The sequence below is a fragment of the Loxodonta africana genome, chromosome 10, assembly GCF_030014295.1.
Source record: "Loxodonta africana isolate mLoxAfr1 chromosome 10, mLoxAfr1.hap2, whole genome shotgun sequence".
Classification (NCBI taxonomy): domain Eukaryota; kingdom Metazoa; phylum Chordata; class Mammalia; order Proboscidea; family Elephantidae; genus Loxodonta; species Loxodonta africana.
The window spans coordinates 76,658,853-76,680,020 of NC_087351.1; the positions used below are offsets into that span (position 1 = coordinate 76,658,853).

Consider the following 21,168-nt stretch of genomic DNA (forward strand, 5'->3'; position numbering starts at 1 on the left):
CTACTTCTTTTTGGGGAAGAAGCTGAATCTCTTCTCTTTGTCTTTCTTGCCGAGGCTGGCGTCGGTGCTGGCGATGGAGGGCAGCGGCAGGCTCTGCGCCTTGACGCGGATGCTCTGGGACTCGTTGATGGCGGTGCTCACGCCCTGCAGCCAGGACAGCATCTCCTCCTGTGGGGCGGGAGGGTCAGGGCCCAGCCGGGACGCGCGCCACAGCCCACACTGCCCGAGGGCGCCGCCAAGACTGGGGGGTGTGCTCGTAGGACTGCCCTTTCTGAGGGACGTGGCTTGGGTTTCTTGTTCCTGCCCCACTGTTAGCTACGTCTGGTGTTGGCAGGCCCTGCACTTACCTCATCCTTGCCGTGGAAGAGCCACTCGCTGCCATTACTCAACCTAGGAGGACAAAGAGTTTTCTGTCACGTGCCATCTCTGCAGGCCTCTGCCTGAGGCCTGTGCAGAGAGCTGGCTCCATCTCAGTCCCCTGAGCTTGTCCAGTAACCAGAACCCTCCCAGGCAGCAGGGACAGGACGGGGGTGGGGGGGGGGGGCGGGGGAGGCAGAGAGGGCACCTGCCCCCTGGTGCAAGTCCAAGGGGGCACCAGTGGCATCAGTAAGGGGTTGGGGGGGGTACGGACAGCACTGGTTGACACTGTCAGTGGGGGTGACACCACACGGTCCAGAGGTACCTCTAAGATCATCATTGCTGCTATCTACATCTATTCAAATCGGGGTGGGGGAATGGGATGCAACTTAGAAATGGCCCCCGGATGCACGAACGGGGAAGGATGCCCAATTTAGAGATCTCCCCTGGGTGCTGGTTATCCTCTGTTACCCAGCACAGTACCTTCTGAGAGAGGCAACAACCTGGACCATCTCCTGAGGGCCAGCTCAGACCTGGAGCTGGTTCCATACAGTGGGCCCCTGTCAGGCCACTAATGCCAAATCCAGCTACCAGCTCTGAGAGGGTTCAAGGCCCAGGGAAGGGGCAGTGGACAAGAAGGGCCTTACCTCAGCTTGAAGACATGTTTCTTCTTCTTGTAGTTGGCAGCAATCTCACAGATGGCATGTCTCAGGGCCAGGGGTTCCTCCCCATGGTAGGGTACTCCCAGGGCCAGATTCTTGGCATCTTTGTAGAAGGTCAACTCACTATTCCTGAGCACACAGTACAGGTTGTTCCAGGACCTGGGAAAAAGTAGATGCACAGGTTACCCCCATCCCTGATACCAAAAATCATTAGTTGTCATCCAGTCAATTCCAACTCATGGTGACCTCATGATTGTCACAGCAGAACTGTGCTTCATAGGGTTTTCAATGGCTGATTTTTTGGAAGTAGATTGCCAGGCCTTTCTCCTGAGGTACCATGGGGTAGACTTGAACCTCCAACCTTTTGATTATCAGCCAGCATGTTGACTGTTTGTACCACCCAGGGACTCTACCCTGGTATAGCATCTCTATAATCAATTTCTGTTGCTTTACCATTTCTTTTTTTATTACATAATTTCCATCCTGATAAATAATAACACATTTTACTGTAAAAAAAAATTTTTTTAAATACAGGAAAAAAAAGAAAAATTATCTGCATGTAATTACACCACCAAAAGTTAACTATTATTACAGTTAATCTTCAACAAAGGGTCGAAATCCAGTAAATGGGAAAGAGATAGTCTCTTTAACAAATGGAGCTGGCAAAACTGGATATCCATTTGCAGAAAAATGAAACAGGATCCGTACCTCACACCACACACAAAAACTAACTCAAGATGGATCAAAAGACCTAAATATAAAACCTAAAACCATAAAAATCATAGGAGAAAAAATAGGGGCAAACCTAGGAGCCCTACTTTATGGTACAAATAAACTATCAAACATTACTAAAAAAGCACAAACAGCAGAAGATAAACTAGACGATTGGAACTTCCTGAAAATTAAATACTTATACTCATCAGAAGACTTTCCTAAAAGAGTAAAAAGAGAACCCACAGACAGGGTAAAAAATTTGTCTACAACATGTCTGTTGAGGGTCTAATCTCTAAAATTTATAGAAAACTTCAACTCAGCAACAGAAAGATTAAGAAAAATAGGCAAAAGACATGAACAGACACATCACCAAAGAAGGTAGTCAGGCAGACAACAAATTCTTGAAGAGATGCTTTTGATCGTTAGCCATTAGAGAGACGCAAATCAAAACTACAATGAGATACCATCGCACACCCTAAAAACAACAACAACAAAACCCCCAGAAAACAACAAATGCTGGAGAGCCTGTGGGGAGGCTGGAACTCTCATATACTGCTGGTGGGAATGTAAAATGGTACAACCACTATGGAAAATGACATGGCACTTCCTCAAAAAGCTAGAAATAGAAATACCATATGATCCAGCAATCCCACTCCTAGGTATAAATCCTACAGAAATAAAAGCCGTGACATGAATAGACATATGCACACCCATGTTCACTGCAGCATTATTTATAATAGCAAAAAGATGGAAACAACCTAAGTGCCCATCAACGGATGAATGATAAACAAACTGTGATACATACACACAATGGAATACTAAGAAAAGTCAAAGAACAATAATGAATCCTTGAAACATTTCACAACATGGATGAACCAGGAGGATGTTATGCTAAGTGAAATAAGTCAGTCCCAAAAGGACAAATATTGTGTGAGTCTACTACTATAAAAAGTCAAGAAAAGGTTTTCACACAGAAACATTCTTTGATGATTACCAGGATTGGGGAGGGGAGGAGTGGAAACCACTAACTAGATAGTAGACTTGTACTAATTTTGGTGAGGGGAGAGATAATACACAATATGGGAGAAGTCAGCCCCACATAATCGAGGTAAAGGAAGACACTGAAAGGTGTACAAGAGTAAAAGGTAACAACAGTAAATACTAATACATATACAATCCTGCAACAACAATAACAACAAATAATATGTGAACGGATACATAGGTAGATAGGTAAGCTGAATGGGGTGGGAGGGCATATGGAAGAACACTCAAGTACATATGTATGTGTACATGCTCAAATATACCCATGTATGCAAAAGTGCATACAGGCAACATAGTCATGAAAAATTCATAGCCATAACCGTACACCTCCCAGGACTAAGGTACTGGGCTTGAAGGCTAGCGACCATAGTCTCAGGGGACATCAAGGTTAACTGGCATATCATAATCCATACAGACAATGTTCTACATCCTACCTTGGTGAGTAGAGACTGGGGTCTTTAAAGCTTGCAAATGGCCATGTAAGATACAACAACTGGTCTCTTCCCATCTGGAGCAAAGAAGAAAACCAAAGACTCAAGGAAACAATTAGTCCAAAGGACTAATAAACCCCATGAACCATGGCCTCCACTAGCCTGAGACCAGAAGAACTAGATGGTGCCCAGCTATCACCACTGACTGCTCTGACGGGGACCACAATAGTAGATCATGGACAGAGTGGGAGAGAAATGTAGAACAAACTTCAAACTCATAAATAAGACCAGACTTACTGGTCTGATAGAGACTGGTGAAACCCTTGAGACTATGGCCCTTAGACACCCTTCAAACTTGGAACTGAAATCACTCCCGGAGATCCTATTATAGCCATACAATAGACAGTCCTATAAAATGAACAAAAACATCAGTGAGGAATGTACACCTCAGAACAATCAATTATATGAGACCTACAGGGCAGCATTTGCCCAAAAGCACAGTTCAGAAGGCAGGTAGGGACAGGAAAGCTGGATGAATGGACACGGGGAACCCAGGGAAGAAGGGGGAAGAGTGCTGATACCTCTGTGATTTACAATGTCAGGAAACAAGCTGTGTATAAATTGTTGAACAGGAAACTAATTTGCTCTGTAAACTTTCACCTAAACAACAATAAAATGTTAAAAAAAGATAACTTATTAACGTTTTATGTATTTCCTTCCAGTCTTTTTTCTATTCACATATACAGCTAAATTGGATCATACTGTATATTCAATTTAATCCTGCTTTTAAGCTTAACACTATACCATGAATATTTCCCCATATCCTCAAGTATTTCTTAAAAATAATCCTAAACAGCCGTATGATACCCCATTATATATATAAATCAATCCTTTTATTGTTGGACCTTACAATACTACAAAAATTACCCACAATTTAAATGGTGATGTGATGAACATTCTTGTGCATAAATTTTTGCATATAACTCTCTTACCTAGAAGTAAGGCAATTGACTGTAAGACCAACTGTATAAATCTAATTTTTTAAAGCATTTTCACATCATTAGCATATTTGCTTCCTATTGCAGAGCTGTGAATTGAGCAGGGTTTTGTTTGTTGTTGTTTATTTTGATAATATACACCCAGTATAAACCCGCTGCCGTCAAATCAATTCTGACTCATAGTGACCCTATAAGATAGAGTAGAACTGCCCCGTGGAGTTTCCAGGGAGAGCCTGGCGGATTCGAACTGCCGATCTTTTGGTTAGTAGTGGTAGCACTTAACCACTACGCCACCAGGGTTTCCATACACCCAGTATACTAGGCACCTTTTAAAGAAACATATTTGTGCAAATCAATGCTTGTCTCACTCAGCATATTTGGTGGGAACACCACGCTCATGAACTAACGCGTGGGCTAACTCTGAGCTTCTTCACTGACAAAGGGGAACCATGTTGTTACATTTTTACAGTAACAGACACTGAGAAACATTAAGCTTTTTGTCTCCTCCTCTTCCTCCTCCTTTTTGAGGGCAAGAAGGTGGAGAACTCGTAGGGTACATAGGGAGGAAGTACTGGAGAGTCAAAGAGAGAACCTGACCCGTATAAAGCTGGCTGCTGAGCCATCTGAAGTCCCAATTTCTGACTCTCAGCTCAGGGATCATCTTCCCTCTACCGCTCACTACCTTCTTTGGGCTTGTAGTTCAAGCGAGGCGGTTGCTAAGAAGCTGGGACTTTGGAATGAAATGCTGCCCTCAAACAAATGACTTCACTTCTCTAGGGCTCTGTTTTGCAATCTGGAAAATGGAAACCTCAATATCACAGGGTTGTGAAGATTTTATCAGTCAGCATATACGGGAAGCCCCTAACATAACACCCGGCATATAGTAGGTGCTCAACAAATGTTAGTTTCCTCTTTCCTAGCAAACTCTCCATATGGCAATAAACCTCTTTATGGTGGTTGGGTTCCCAAATTGTTCAAGGAATTTGAAATAGCTTTGGTGAGTCTGCTGTGGTATGTTGTGTCCTACGAGGTGGCCCTGAGAGTATGGCTGGCTTTAACCTCTTGAAGCTGCCCTGCTTCCCTGGGACCCTTAGCTGCTGCCTGCAAGAGGCCCTTAGGAATCCCGGGAAGAGGCAGCCCTGGATAGACTGAACCCAATGGCATGATTGCCACAAGAATCAGGAAAGGACATAGCCATTGAACTCATTCCAAAGAGTCGTAGTGTCTGGATGATGGCACCAGGAGGACCCTCCAGGAGGCACCTAGGCCAGTCTCCCTATCTCAGCTCCTATTATACAGCTGAGGAAATTGAGGCCCAGATTAGTGAAAAATGGGACTTGGTCAATAATGTTAATGTCAAGACTATCAGGAAGCACCTGCCTGTTACCCCAATCCTACCTGTTATCCCAGTTCTGGGATGATAAGAATAATAATATTCACTGGGTGCGTACTCTGTGCCCAGCCCGGTATCTCTACCAAAGAGCCATATTTTCATCATCCCCATTTTATAAATGGGGAAACTAACTTAGAGAGGCTGAGCAACTTGTACGGGTCACAGGATTTGAATTTAGGCCTGGAGCTGAAGATGGCCTTTTCCCATCCTGCCAAGCCACCCACCGGGCTGGCCCAGAGGGGTACCCAGGAGGTTTCAGAGATCAGAGGCAGAGGACACCCTCTCTCCAACATCCCCATCCCTCGCCCACACACCTGTTGGATGCCTTCTTGTTGGGCCCCTCCAGGTCGTGCTTGCGGCCCAGGTAGCCCTCCATCTGCACACTGTGCCCGTGGTCCCGCTGGGCCGGCAATGTCGTGGGCTCCTCGCCCTCACTCAGAGGTGTGTCCAGGACCTTAAAGAGAGGCTCCGTGGCTGGCCTCTCATCCCTGCTGGACTTCTCCTCCTGGCATTCTGTCTGCTGCCCTGGTGGTGGTGGCGGCTGCAGGTCCTGAGGCTGAAGCCTCTCTTCTTCCCCCTGCTCAGAGGCACAGGGGAGGAGCACGCCTTGATGGGGGCTCAGGCCCAGAGATGGGTGTTCTGAGCAAAGCTGAGGAGTCAGCCGGCTTCTGGAGGCCTTACGCTGGCCCCTACCTCATCCTGGTACCTTACTGCTATGCGCCCCTGCCCCAGCTTGGCTCTGCCAGGGCCTGCTATGGGTACCCACTCTGGCTTGCTTCCCTAGACACTGCCCATGCCTCTGACTCCATTTGTACCCAACCCCCCCTTCAGAGAGCAGGGAGGTGGCCCCCTCTCTTTGTCCACCTATACACAATAGTAGGATCTTAGAGCTGAAGGGGCCTGAGTGATTATCTTATTACCAGTTACCGTCGAGTTGATTCCAACTCACGATGACCCCATGTGTGTCAGGGTAGAACTGTGCTCCATAGGGTTTTCAGTGCCTGATTTTGGGGACGTGATTGTTTGGTCTTTGTTCCAAAGTGCCTCTGAACGGACGCGAACTACCAACCTTTCAGTTAGCAGCTTGGTGAATTAACCTTTTGCAGCACCCCGGGACTCAGATTACCTCATCTAGGGAGGTTTCCAATGGCCCACTGCTTGGCTCCCAGCCCTTATCCCTGCTTCAGCCATGTATTCTACTTTCAACCGAATTATAGTTGGGGCTCTGGCAAGACTTCGTATGAAGACAGGGTTCTGATGCTAAGGCAGTTTGGAAACCACTTGTACTAAGGTGTTGAAGGGGAATTTTTTTGTTACCTTCAAACTGTGGCTAAAGCCCTAACCCTAAGGTACTAAGCCATAAGTGCCACTGTCCCCTCCCCCCATTCCCTGGCTAGCATGCAGGACTAACTGGTCCTGCCCCCATCATTTGACAAGAATTTGTTGGAGTAGGGTAGTGGTTCCCAAACCCCTTGCTGCCTTTTACAGTCACCTCGGGAGCTTAAAAAAATATTCCCAGGCCCCACCCCCAAGATACCGAGTTAACAGGTCTGGAGTGGGGTCAGCACATTGGTATTTCCTTATAAGCATTCCATGTGGCTCTAATGTGCAGCAGAGGTTGAGGCTCACCGGCGTAAGGAGTCATTGCCCCCGGGAAATGCTATAGCTTTTACCTCCCTGCACCTTCATGTAGGAGGAGAGTGGGGTGACCCCCTGCCTAAGCTAAGTGAGGAGCCTCCAAGGCAGTGGCATCATGCAGGGAGTGTAGGGGATGCAGATTGCACCGAGTGACACTGTCAGAGGGGGTGACGCCAAAATGACTGTCTATAAAAATATTCCTGCAGTTAGTTACAACAAAAATATTTTTCATAAGCCCAGCTTACATGTATCGATATACTTATAAGGCTAAAATTCTATGCCGATTTACTTTTTGGACCTTCTAAATGTGCTCCAGTCAAACCTGTCATTGTTATCCAACTACAATGATGCTTCGAATCCTGTGGTTTCATCTGCAAATGCTACAAACAGGTGATGTTGTTTTTGTTGCTGCTGGTGTTTTCTTTTTGGTGTTTTTATAGTCATTGATTTTGTCAAATTTTCTGGTGTTTTAGCTACAGTATTGTGGTAATTAGTATTTGTGAATCTATATCAGTAAGATTTTTGAGAATGAAGTCGTAATTAAAGGGAAAGAGGGAATGATATACGGGAGTTAAGATTTACTGGTAACATTGGTACAAAAAGCATCACTAAGGATTCTGTGTGGTCTGGTATGGGAGGAGGTCCATGGGGGGAATGACACCACTGGCAACTCTAATGATGCTGCTGCTCAAGGCAAGGGAGCCACTCAGTGTTTCTACAGAATCCTGCAAGAAGGAGCGGCAGGCTCCTCATTCCCTGCTGGGCATCGCTTATGCAGAGGCCTTGCTGGCCTGCCCCTGTGCCTACTGCAGCAGAAGGAAGGGTGGGACAGGTTAGGCAGCATGGGGCAGCCAGCCTCCCACTGCCAGGGGGGGCAAGAATGGGTGGATCTCCTGTAGGCCAAACGAGCATCCAGAAAGGCAGCCTGGCTTGAGCCATCTGGCCAGAAACCTTCTCCAAAGGCCTGACTGCTGGAGGGGACAGCTCAGCAGCACAAGGTCGGAAGGGTCCCACAGGCCCCGTGAGTTGACCATGTTTGGACTTCCAAAGGACCAAGAGAATCAGCAGCCCAGGAGGCTCAGGGCAGCCACAGGCAGTGCCTCCTTCCTAACCCCAGCAACTGAAGATGGAGGCCCAGAACAACACGGGGGAGGAGAGGGAAGGAGCCAGGAAAGAGCAGACCATGCTCTCCTCCCTGTTGGGGGTCCTTCAGCCTATGGGTCAAACTGAACGACAGAAGGGGAGGATCTGGGTGCCATAGTTGAAACTTTAAACTGCAACAGGTAGGCTTCATAACACCTGAATGTGATCAGGGTCTGCCGGAGATGGCATTAAGGAAAGAGAAGGGGCGATTCAATGGAGATTCTTGAAGGCTAGGCCATGATTCCCAGTATGGCATGGTTTTCCACCATTTTGTCATCTGACCTGATTTTCTTCTGTGTTATAAATCCTGTGATGTTAATGAGGCAGGATCAGAGGCAGTTATGTTAATGAGGCAGGACTCGATCTACCAGATTAGATTGCACCTTGAGTCAATTTCTTTTCAGATATAAAACAGAGAAGAGAGTAGAGAAACAGGAGGACCTCATACCACCTAGAAAGCAACAAGAGCAGAGCGCATCCTTTGGACCTGGGGTTCCTGAGCTGAGAAGCTCCTAAACCAGGGGAAGATTGATGACAAAGACTTTCCTACAGAACCAACAGAGAGAGAAGCCTTCCAGAGCTGGCACCCTGAATTCGAATTTCTAGGCTCCCAGACTGAGAGAATAAATTTCTCTTTGTTAAAGCCATCCACTTGTGGTATTTCTGTTATAGCAGTACTAGATGACTAAGACAGCAGTGGATGGAAGAAAGATAAAGATGGTTATTTTTGTACTCTATTGAATTAGGACTGTTCAATAAAGAGGTTATAAGTAAGATTTCATTTAAAGAAAGGGTAATGTGGCTGGAAAAGTGAAAACCACTTAGTCTAATGTCTTCAATCTACAATGAGAAAACCGATGCTCAGAGAGGTTCAGTGACTTGCCCAAGGTCACACAGCTAATAGGTATGGGATGCAATTATAAGCATGCACTCCAGAATTGGTCAGGCCTGAGTTTTTATCACATCTTTAGGGTTCTCTTTTTCTACCTTAGACCTGCTTGTGGGTTGTGGCTGGACCATCCTCATCTTTGTGCATCTTACAGTATTTGCTTCTTAAAGTGTCTGCAGTGAGCCTGCATTGGCCACAAGGATCTGGAAGCCCCAGAGCTCTGCCTGGATCAACCTCCAGCACAGATGGCAAGTAAGAGTGGGAGGCATGGGGCTGGAAGCCTGGGTTAAGGGTCTTTCTGTGGACCTGATCAGGCCAACCCTTTGACTTGGGTGAATAGCTCAGGGAGATGGATTAATGCAGGGATTGAAGCCTCTTTTCACATTCCACCCACCTGCCCCTCCCCTCCCCCCTTCCCCCACCAGCTCTAGCCTCAAGCCCAAAGTTGGGCCTGCTCTTCCTCCAGGAGACGGGAGGTGGAGGGGGGCAGTTTCAGAGAACTGGGCATGGCTATGCTGCTCCTTCTGGTGACAGGCCAGGGTCCTCCCTACCCTGTCCTGGGGTCTCAGGGAAGATGCTGGAGCCCAGAGGGGAGGGACACCCACCAGGCCCTCAGCCAGGTGTACAGCTCTCATCTGGCCTCTGCCCTCCTGAGCCTGGCTTTGCTGGAGACCTGCATGTTATTTTCATTCCATTTTTCTTCCTTTCTGAAATTGTCCCCCCAAAATAAAGGCGGATTTTGGAAACCCTTGTGGCACAGCAGTAGCGGTTAAGTGCTATAGCTACGAACCAAAGGTCAGCAGTTCGAATCCACTAGGCGCTTCTTGGGAACCCTATGGGGCAGTTTTACTCTGTCCTATAGGGTTGCTATGAGTCAGAATTGACTCAACAGCAATGGGTTTGGTTTTTTTTTGGTTTTCGCCAGGACCTTAATCCCACCTTCCTTCTGTTTTCTCTTAATGGGTGCCGGCACATTCAGAGGCCATGGCCAGTGTGATCAAAAGTTATATGCCTGGGTTATAAGTTGCCTTTGGAAAATGAGGGGTTTCCAACATATGCAAAGATTTCTTCTGTGCTCCTGACTGTTCACGCAGAGACATTTAAAATGTATCCTGTCCCCTCCACCCTGTAGGCCAACGCCTGAGGAGAAGGAACCAAGAATAAGCGTGGGAGATGGAGTGCTTGGCGCAGCTGCCCCCACCCAGGCCCAGGGCTGGCAGGGTTTCCTTCTTCCCTGGGCTGGGGAGGGGGCACAGATGAGAATGGTGGGGGTGGAATGAGGGTGGGGAACAGGACAGGAGGGAAGGGGCTTTTGGGACCAATCCTTTCATCCTCCCCTCAGCTCCTGAGGGAGGTAAGTCAACTCTCTGGGGAGAAGGAGGGGGAGCAATGCGGGGAGGGGCATGACAAGGGATTTCTCCAAGACACCAGACTGGGCTCTCGGGCAGAAGCTGAACCCTTCTTTGGGCCCCTCTCACCCCTTCCCCATTGTGCTCCTTTGGACTTCAGACATAACCCTGTCCAGGATTCAAAACCCAGGTATTGGGTCAGACATGCATGGCATGAAGTCTCTGGTCCTCTATTTGGGTGCCGGGGGGCTTGGGGAAGTCACAAAAACTTTGGGAGTCTATTTCCATCAACATTTAGTGGGAATAATCCCAGTACCTACTTCACAGGTGATTTGGAGCATTTTAAATTGAGACAGCGCCAGTAAATGTCAGCTCTATTATGATCCTTCACTTCCTCCACACCCACCACCTCCCTCCTGGGGTCTTTGCTGAGCAATTATTGTGGCTAGTGTCCTACATGGCTAGTGTGACAATTTCAAACACCCCTTTCTCCCTGGAGTAGGGGACACTCAGGACTGAGACCTGGGGGAGTGGGGACCTCAGCCACGGGCAGGCAGGGCCTCACCCCCGCCTTCCTCAGCCATTTTCAGTTGGAACACTCTGAGGCTTGACCCGGGAATGAGGAACCATGTGGGCTGGCACACCCTTCAGGGCAGTGCACAAGTGACCTGAGCACCCCCTACAAAGGCTGGAGGGGGAACTGAGGTGAGGGGCCCAGAAAACAAAGGCTGAAGTCATCAGATAGGACGAGGAAAAACACTGTGCTACTTAATGGAAGGTTCTGATAATACACAATCGGATTTTTTATAAAAAGTTCAGAACTTTGTAAAGTCAAGACTCCACAGAAGACTGCATCTGGATATACATCAAGGTGGCCAAATCTTTTTCTGAAGGAAAACATTTTTTAAAAATATTACTCTTGGTGTTCCAGTCTGCACAGGGCAAGTGCACAAGGCAGTGGACAGTGGATTGAAAGGGGAGCCAGATTTCGCAGCAGCTTTACTCCCTCAGGAAACTCTGGTGGCATAGTGGTTAAGAGCTATGGCTGCTAACCAAAAGGTTGGCAGTTTGAATCCACCAGGTGCTCCTTGGAAACTCTATGGGGCAGTTCTACTGTGTCCTATAGTGTCACTATAAGTCAGAAACGACTCCATCTGAAAAAAACCCAGTGACAACTCATAGCGACTCCACAGCAGTGGGCTTTTTTGGGTTTTAGTCTCTTGGTGTAAACCCTGTGATAGCCTCAGGTGAGCATGTGAGACTTGAGTAGAGCTCTGTTTATCTTGCAATTCATAGGAGATAAGAAGGGTCCAAGGAGCCCTGGTGGCACAGTGGGTAAAGCCATTGGCTCTTAACCCAAAGGCTGGTGGTTCAAACCCGCCGGCTGCTCAGCGGGAGAAAAATGTGACAGTCTGCTTCCATAAAGATTTATAGACTTGGAAACCCTATGGGGTCAGTATGAGTCAGAATTGACTTGACAGCAATGGGTTTGGTTTTTGGTTTTGGAAGAAGGTTCCTCCTGAAAAATTTTTTGGGGCCTTGTATTTCTAACCAGACCACTGGGAGAATAATGTAAATAGAGTCAGCAATGGGGTCCTTATTAGGGAAACAAGCCCCATAGGGGCTGGGGTAAGGTGGCCAGTGATTAGGTAGGTGGGGGGCAGGGGAAGCTGATGGGGAAAAACAGGCTGTTGGAATTCTGGAGCTGGGAAGGGGCCTTGGGGTCATCAGGTTTGATTTCTGCTGTTACTGATGGAAAAACTAAGTTCCAAAAATCATGGTGTCCAGCTGGAATCACACAGGAAGTTAGTAGTCGAGCTGGAGCAAGGACCCAGGACTTTCGCATCCCTGTCCATAGAATGCCTTTCAAGTTTGAAATCCATGCATCACAAGGCAGCTGGCTGGGGGTGGACACCCAGTGTGGTGAAGGAAAAGAGGCCGCTAAGTGGCCTTGACAGAAATCAGCCCATGACCTGGGTTGCTTGGGGCCCTGACTTGAACCTACTGACAGAGTGAGCTCGAGGCCTTTGCTGTTGAATTCATCCTGGCCTCTTTCTAGGCCAGATTCATCCCAGCTGAGCAGCTAAGTGGATGAACCACAGTCCAGGTCAAGCTGGCAGCAGGGGTAGGGCAGAGGGCCCACCTAGGGTAGATATGGCTGTGTGTTGTCGTCTAAGGGGGAGCTGGGGACCAGAGGGGAAGAGGTGACCGTCCTGCAGCCCCTGGAACTGTGCCATCATCTGATATGGAGAATCTGCCTTCCCAGCAGGCAGAGAGATCTGCAGACAGCAGAGCGCCAAAAGGGGGGATGCCGGCTACTCATGTGGCTGAGCTGTGGGTGTAGGGACAGGCAGGTTCTGCCAAAAGGCACTGTGTAGATGAGATGATCTGGGGTTCCCTGCTGCTTTAGCCTCAGGTCATTAAGAAGGTGCACAGATTACACCTACAGCACTGACGGGTACCCAGTGCAGAAATGTCACTCAGAGGAGCTGGGGCACACACTGAAGGAAGAACGTCCAGTGACTGGAAGGAATTACGGGAGTCAGGTTGGGGTGGCAAGGCGAGCCTGGACCACAGTGTGAGTGACAACATGAGGGAAATTGCCCCGGCAGGGGGCCTGGAATGAGAGAGGCACTGCCTGCCTGGTTCTCTGGTTTGGGGAGGTGTCCTGGTGGTACAGTGGTTAAGAGCTCAGGCTGCTAACCAAAAGGTCAGCAGTTTGAGTCCACCAGCCACTTCTTGGAAACCCTATAGAGCAGTTCTACCCTGTCCTATAGGGTCACTAAGAGTTGGAATCAACTCAGTACAGTGGGTCTGGTGTTTTTGGTTTCTGGGCAGGGAGGTGTCTGGGAGGAGGGCTTGTGCACTTGCTACTGGGATCATGTCAGAGGAGGGCAGGGGGCAGATGGCACTGGCTACAGGTTGGGGGTCAGCAGAGGAAGACAGGACACAGACAGGCGAGCCCTTTAGGACCTCACAGGACAGAGGTCAAACAGGGAGAGACCCCAGGCTCCTGAAAGGCAGGGGACGGCTGCCTCAAAGTCTTGCAGAGGGGACTTGTAACCTTAACTTTTTAGGGTCCTGCCTTGCTGGCTTGGATGGGAAAAACACCCAGAGGGTTTTTTGGGTGGAGGTATCCTCCACGGAGGGAACTCAAGAGGAGAATGATGTGGGCAGGGTGGGTAAATTTCTTCTCTGGAATAAGGGAATTGAAGATGTATTTCCACACTCAGCCAGCAGGTGGCGCAGGGGACAGCATACGGACAACTAACAAGCTCCCGGGAGAAAAATAACCTGGTGTGGGACTATGGGGTCTTTTGAAGGCTTGAGAAGATGCTCAGTGGGCCCAGATACATTTACAAGCAATGAAACACAAGCAGCAGGAGCCCCTCTCTAAAGGCAGCGCTGGTAAGAGAGAGCCAGAGCACTAGGATGCATCCCCCAAGCAGAGCAATGTGATGGTCTTCCCCACATGTCACAACACAGCAAGGCCTGAGCCAAGTGTTTTGGGGGTCTCGAGGTAGGGGGACTCCAGGAAGGGTGGTTTGGGAGGGCTTTGTCCACAGACGTTAGGGTTCACATGGAGGATGCTTCTCTTAAGAGATGAACTAACGTGGGGGATGGAGAAAAAATGGAGGGAACCAAGACTTAAATGATCACCTACTAGATGTCAGATGCTTTAAGTACATTATCTTTTCCAGTCCTCACCCTGCCTCTATAAGGCAGGTACTGTTACTACCCCTATTTTACAGATGAAGGAAACTGAGGGCCAGGGAATAAGTAACTTGCCCACAGTCACGCACCTAGTTGAGTGGAAGGCTGAGCGTGCAGGTCTGGCCCCAAACTCTGTGTTCATCCTGCTAAGTCCTGCTGCAAGTAAGGGGCCTGGTACCATTACTCCAGAGAAAAGCTCTTTTCAAGGGGTTCATAGTCTAAAGATGACTCTGGCTTATGTAAAACATGTAGCTGAACAGCCAAAGCACTATGGTCACGTCACAGCCACACTGGAAGGGGTCAGATAAGGCCTATTGCTAGATGCCTTAAAAAAAAAATAGGCAACCACATACTGCTGAGGGGTTCTGGGGTGGGAGAAGCTGGCTTCTCTTGTGACCAGGAACTTCAACCCTCCCCCAATATCTGATGTCTCGGCTCTTGTCCCCGGGACCTTCTCTGCTGGGTGAGAAGGACTGGCATGGCAGATGACTGGGAAGGCTGTTTAGTTGGGTGGAAGAGAAGAAAAAAAGGAGATGGTTTTTTGAGTTGAGAGCAGCCAGAGATGAAAGATGGCAACTCAGGGTAAAAAAAAATAATAATAATAAGCAGAGACAAATGCCTAACACCAGGATAGAGAAACTCCTGCTGAACAGGAGGAAAAAGCAAGGGAGGAGTGGAGGTTTGAATGGACAGTGAGGAATCACCTGGATTGGGGGCCGGATGTGGGTAAGGGGCTCTCATGAGAAGTGGGACAGGGTGGCAGAGAGGTTCAACCCCGCGCCTCAGTGTCCAGCAGTCCACCTGGGATGATGATTGGAGAGCCGGGGGAAGATGATGAGAGGGGACGCAGAGCAGAAGATCACGAGGTCAAGAGTGAGAAGAAAAGGAGGAAGGAAGTGTGCAGGGAGGAGGAAACGTGGTCCACCTCCATGGCAGGGTGAGAGGGAGCAGACACGTCTTCAGGAGCCATCGTCTCCATTCGCACACCTGAGTGGCTTCTTGGGTCCTCTGCCCTGGAGGAGCTGACAGCTGCTTGACTGCTCAGTGACCTGAGCCAGCCACTCCACATTAGGAAGACTTAATGGGAGTTAGGAGACACCCACTCCCCCATTCAGATGTGTCCACCCAAAGGACAAGTAGTCAGCTTCAAGCCCCATTTCTGATGCCTCCAGTGTTAACTGAGTACTGTCCTGTGTCTGCCAACATCTGGGAATGCCTGAAACACAGCTTGAAAGAAAGAACACAAGAAGAGTCTTTGAAGCAAAGGGGCCAGGAGGATCATGTCTGAGAGAGCAGAGAGCTGGGCACACCCAGCTGTGGGCAGATGTCCAGAAAGACCCTAGAGTGATTTCTCTGGGGAGCCTGGAACCCCAGGCTCAGGCCAAACTGCAGGCAGACACACCCCTGCCACCCTGACTCAGGCATCCTGGGGAGACAGGGACACACCCAGGTTTGGGGAAAACTGACGTTCTTTCCAGGTTGGGTCTGCCCTTCCCGACCAAGCGATTTGCATTCACTGCAAAATGCCTGAAACAGCAGCTGAGCCTGGCTTTACAGGGGGAGGGGAAAAGGACTGGGGAAGCTTGTTCAGGCAAGAAGAAACACAGCTGCTGCCTCCACACCCACAGCTCTTCTGCCCAAGGACGTCAAAGCCACTGATTAAAGGTCTTGGCTGCCTGCCAGGGAGGCAGGATGCTGCTGGAGGAGCTGCCAGGGGGTGACAGCAGCTGGAGCCAGCCAGGCATGGACTGAAAGGTGGTCCTGGCTGCGAGCCGCAGAGCCTGTTCAGCCCTGGCATGGCCCCCCACACTTGCAAGCACTGATTACTTCCCTGAAACTACATAAGCCTCTAAGACGATGGAAAGGTGAGACAGAGACAAGGGACCCAGGATCTCCATTTCTCTAAAGACATACCTGGTCCCCTTCTCTGAGGACACCAGCTGCAGGCAGTCTTGGAGGGCTGGATGTAGGTAGGGGTGGCATCTGTGGGCTGCCCCTGGGTGAGAGTTTTCCCTGACAACCTGATGAGGGGGCTGATAACGAAGGATTCCTGGAGTGGCCTTGAGTCCCAGGGTCCCCCTCTGCATGAGGCTGGATCTGGTCTCGGGGGCTTGAAGGCAGGACAAGATATGCTTGCCCCAAACCATGAGTCTGATGGAGACTATTGTTGTTATAGCCTTTAGGAGCATTAACCCCCTTCAGGGCTGTCACTCACGTTGTCACAGCAGCCCTGTCCCGGGTGAGTTCCCAGAGCAGATCCCGCTTCTGACCCCAAAGCCAGGAAAGGGGCACAGTGTGTAGGAAGATGACCCAGGGCTTTTGGCCGGGGGCCCTTTAGCCTGGGGTGACCCAGATTATCTTCGATACCTTTTCTTCTCTGTGAAAGCAATCTCCTCCCTCCTGGGGAAGACATAATCTCACCACCCAAGTGACACTGGGAATTCTGAGGCTCCCAGGGCCTAGAGGTGAGGAATGCTTTGCAGGACCAGCAAGCCCCTCCCAGAGCGACACACCCAGGATGAAGGGAAGACACAAAGGTGGAGGGTACTGAGGTGAGGGTGCCCCAGGCTGGAACATCCTCAAGCACTGGGCTCCGGGCAGGTCTCGCTGCCCACTGCCGGCTCAGCCTGCTGCCAGCCCCTCCATATCTGGGGCTGCCTTGAGGGCACTGGCCTCAGAGGGGCTGAGCAGAGGTCCAACTCTGCGTCTTCCTGAACAGGGCAATGGGCAAACACCTAGCCCTGAACCTCCTCCTTACCATCTCCAGCCTCACGCCAGTGGGCACCTGGCAGGCCAGAGAGGTAGGTACCTTAGAGCTAAGAACGAGGAGAGAGGAAAGGGGTCCCTCCCTTTAACTCAACACATTGCCGACATACAGCAATATCCTGGGCTTTCTCTATACTCGCAGAGAGGGCTTTTAATTGAGGAGGAGGCCCAGGGGTATTAGGTAGTTTATCTAAGATTGTGCAGGAAGGTTCCCGAAGAATTAAGGACTAGAACCCAGATGTCCTGACTTCCACTCCAGGAGGTTTGCCTTTTGTGAGGGATAACTTCTGCTTGGCCTCATGCGCACTTACCTATACAAACAGACTGACTTTTTCTCAGAATATACTCTAATGTGGAAAGGTAAAAGGTGAGGGAGGCAACTGAACTGACTACACAATGATGTCCTGAGGAAAAGATAACCGGCTCCATGGAATGGTAGCTCAGTCACTGTGTGTACACACACATGTGCATGCTCACACAGGAAGGGGAGGGCTGGGTGTGTGCCTGCCTGCCGTGTGTGCAGCTGTCCAGGCTGGGGCTCGGGTGCCTTGTCCACTCCCATTGGTTCCCCCAAGCAGGAAGCCGGCATGCACCAGTGATGGTTTTTACATGAAGCAACGCCACGTGTATCTATTCTACGGGGTACCAACACCAGATTACACACATGGGACAGCGGGAGAGCCAGCCATAGCCCAGGCTTGTCCCAGAGAGAAGGCACAGCTGACAGCCGGCTTCAGCTGGGGAGGGCCTGTGGGTTCAGTGAAGGAGCAGTGATGGGCAGGCTTGGGGGTCAGCAACTGGCTTTGTGGGGAGGTTGCCAGGCTCCACTGGGCCTTCCCAGCCTGCGACCTGTGACCTTTGTGGGCCCTGGCCTCCTCCCTTTCTCATATCAATGACAGAGTAGTTTCAGGCCCTCCTTTGGAGTTTCATGGATCCTCAAGAAAATGCAACAAAGGGCTCGGAAGGGGAAGCAGCAGGAAACCAGTTTCCATGAGCCCTGGGGCATGGTGCTCATTTGATTCGCCATCTGGTTTCTTTCTGGTACTGGGCACAGGCCAGTTTTCCCATCTGGTCCAGTGGCTGGCTCTCTGGGAAGGGTCTCAAATGTGGGTTCACGCCCTCCGATGCCCAGAGAGACATTCAGGTCCAAGCAGGTTTTATTGCCCCCAAACCAGTGACATTCAGGCGGCTCTGATGCACATGTAGTTACATTTGCACAAACATACACGACACAAAGAACGGATGGAGTTGCTCAGGTGACCACAAGAGGACTGCAGACCCAGGACACCACTGCACACAGACACACAGGGTGCACAGCAGAAGCGCAGGCGGGGCAGGAGGCAGGGAGGCTCTGGGGAGCAGCCCGGCTCGTGTCCGTGTCCGCAGTCCGCGTCAGCCCCCAGGGTTCACGGTCCTTCTGGCAGGGACTGACGCTGGGACGCAGTCAACCACAGACAGGGAGTTGCGACCCCCACGTGCAACGATGGGAGCTTCAACAGGAACGTCTGGGAGAGACCCTCCAGCGGGAGCCCAGCAGTGCCCTCTGCTGGGCATGATGGGCCAGTGCAACTCAGAGAGAGAGGCCTCTCAGAGGCCTCTCACTCTGTGTGTGTGTGTGTGTGTGTGTGTGTGTGTGTGTGTGTGTGTGTGTGTGTGTGTGTAACTCTGTAAGTATTTTTCTAGGGTGGTCAGTGTACCAGCTATTTCCATGTAAAATACAAGCCTCCCTAAACCCCCACTCACAGGACTAAGCAAGCTCACCCTGGCCCCTGGAGAGGTAGGGTACCTGAAGGACCTTTTACCTGAAGAGCCCAGAGCCACATGCAACAGGGGGTACATGCAGTGGTGATGCCAGGCAAGGCACTTGCTGAGTTCTTGCTTTCTTCCCAGGCAGCCTCTTCCCAGGGTGTTTTTCCCCAAACTGGGTTACAGCCTTCCAGACTCCCTGCACAGACCTAGACCCCTCATGGGGCTCTGGGTTGTTGAGTCCCATTCCCTCCCTCCTCCTGGTGGCTCCTCTTCACCTTTTAGCTAAGGAGCCTACTCCAGGCAAAGGCCTGAGGCATACACGCTCCAGGACTCTGGGCAGCTGGTCTCCCTTGGGCCCCTTCCATTTCTCCCATCAGGCAGGACTCTGACACACTTTTCTTTCCTACAAATTGAGGGACTGGTCCCAGCAGCCTAGGAGATCTAGGGTTCTTCCTCACATCTGCAAGTCTCCCTCAAGTCTGTTCTTGCCTCAGAACCAGCTCCATTCTCCAAACCCACTCACCCGCAGGCATCAGGTCACCATGGTGAGAGCAGGGGAGGGGGCTTTGCATGGCGGGAGAGACCTGCTGGAGGGCTGGTAGGGTGTGCCCAAAAATGGACTCTTCACTGCCCACAATGCCCTTGATGGGGCAGGCAGTCCTGGACAGTCTCTTTTTATGTATCTGTGTGACTGTGAGAGAGTGTGTGTGTGCATGGGGAGAGGACTGTGTTAGGGTGGAGTTAGAAGTAAAATCGGGAAAAGAACAGTGTATAAAAATGAATCATCCCTGTACAAACTGTTTTCCCTGATGTAGATGGTGACATATTTTTACAATAAAATTTATTAGACTCGATAAAACCAAACTAAGAGTCATGTCACTGGGCTGGCATGTCAGTTTCTTCTGGGTTGAAGGGAGGAGGGGAATTATTCTAAGAATTAAGAAAACCTAAGTAAAAAAGGAAGCCTGAACTGAGCCTGAAGGGGGTGGGGGCCGGATGGTGGGGGTGGCATGTGCCCCGTCCTTGTCTTCCACCCTGGCTGAGCCTACTAAGGATGAGTGAGATCTGGCAGCAGCGACTCCAAGGAACTAGACAAATAGGAGAAGAAACTGACCGGGGACGTTCTCTCGGTGGTTGTACGATGGGGACCTTGGGGAGCCTCCCCTGCTGTCTCGCCTTCCTCCTCTTGAGCCCTAAAGAAGACACAGACCCTCTTTAAAAACAAGCACCACTCTGAGGCCAGCACCTACCTCCGAGGCCCGAATTCCTACCCTCACCCAGGGAACACGTGCCAAATATCTCCCTGTCCAGGCCTCCCAGCAGCCTGGAAAGTGCTTAGCAAGAAGCCGCAGCAGCTGCATCAGAAGTTAACGCAAAAACTTCAGAAATGGACAACGTTTCATGCAAAGCAGCCTCCAGGGCCTGTATTAAGGTGGTTCCCCAAGGGAGGGGGAGGCACGGAGGGAGCCCAATTCTGCAGCAGCCACTGCTTTCTCATTTGTTCCCGTACCAGGTTTTGCAGCCCTTCAAGATTTGGGGGAAATAAGTGCTCCTCTCTAACTTCAAGCTCCAAACATTACAGATTTCTGTGACAAGTGGCCCAGGTGTGAGAGGTCAAACGTGTATTGTTAAAGCATCAGGGGGCAGTTATTGCTTATTAAAAATACCTGCCACCTCCTCCCTACCCATCCCCCTTCACAGAGTGCTCCAAGCTCTGAGAACACAGAGCCCACAGCCCCGGCCTGCCCCACACTTACTCTGTCTCCTCTGTGGGTCCCTCTGGGGTCGGGCGTTCCTTTAGCTCAAGCTAGGTGGGAAAAAGGCTGAGGGTCAGAGCCGCCACAAGAAAGAGCTGTGTTCTCAGACAACCCCTCTCTAAGATGGCTCCCCGTACCCCAACACACCCTGTGTTTGTCCCTTTTTTTTTTTTTCCGTCTTTTGCAAAGGTCAGTACCTTCCATTACTACTCCACCTTCCCCACTGGCCAAGCCTTATATACTGTCTGTAGATGCCTAATAAATAGCCCACTAAGGGTACTTGACTTGAAGTCCCCTTCCCCCAAGGTATGGCTGCCCTCCATCTCAAGCTTCCCGAGGCTGTCCTGCTCACCATGGTGGGCTTCTCCAGGGCAGCAAAGCGCTCCGCCCAGGTGGCTGTGGATTTCTCAAATGCCTCATGCCTCCTGATGAGTTTCTCCACGCCGTCCACTGTGCTGCCAAAGTCCTGGCTGGCCAGGTAGGGCTCCTGGGCAATCAGCCACGCTTCGGCCACAGAGGCATCCCGAGAGAACTGGCACACCTCCAGCACTGCCATGGAGAACAAGC

General features: G+C 50.2%; 1 protein-coding gene across 1 annotated transcript in view; it reads right to left on the reverse strand.

The window, feature by feature from the left end:
• The window catches only part of SPTB (spectrin beta, erythrocytic), a 76,588-nt gene continuing 55,420 nt past the window's right edge, over positions 1–21,168 (reverse strand). The window contains exons 29-35 of the mRNA XM_003408711.4: positions 20,954–21,150; positions 20,602–20,651; positions 19,959–20,037; positions 5,911–6,173; positions 1,005–1,178; positions 348–390; positions 1–168 (exon numbers count right to left, since the gene is read on the reverse strand). Of these exons, the coding sequence (XP_003408759.3) occupies positions 1–168; positions 348–390; positions 1,005–1,178; positions 5,911–6,173; positions 19,959–20,037; positions 20,602–20,651; positions 20,954–21,150 (974 nt within the window). The remainder of the gene's footprint in view (positions 169–347; positions 391–1,004; positions 1,179–5,910; positions 6,174–19,958; positions 20,038–20,601; positions 20,652–20,953; positions 21,151–21,168) is intronic.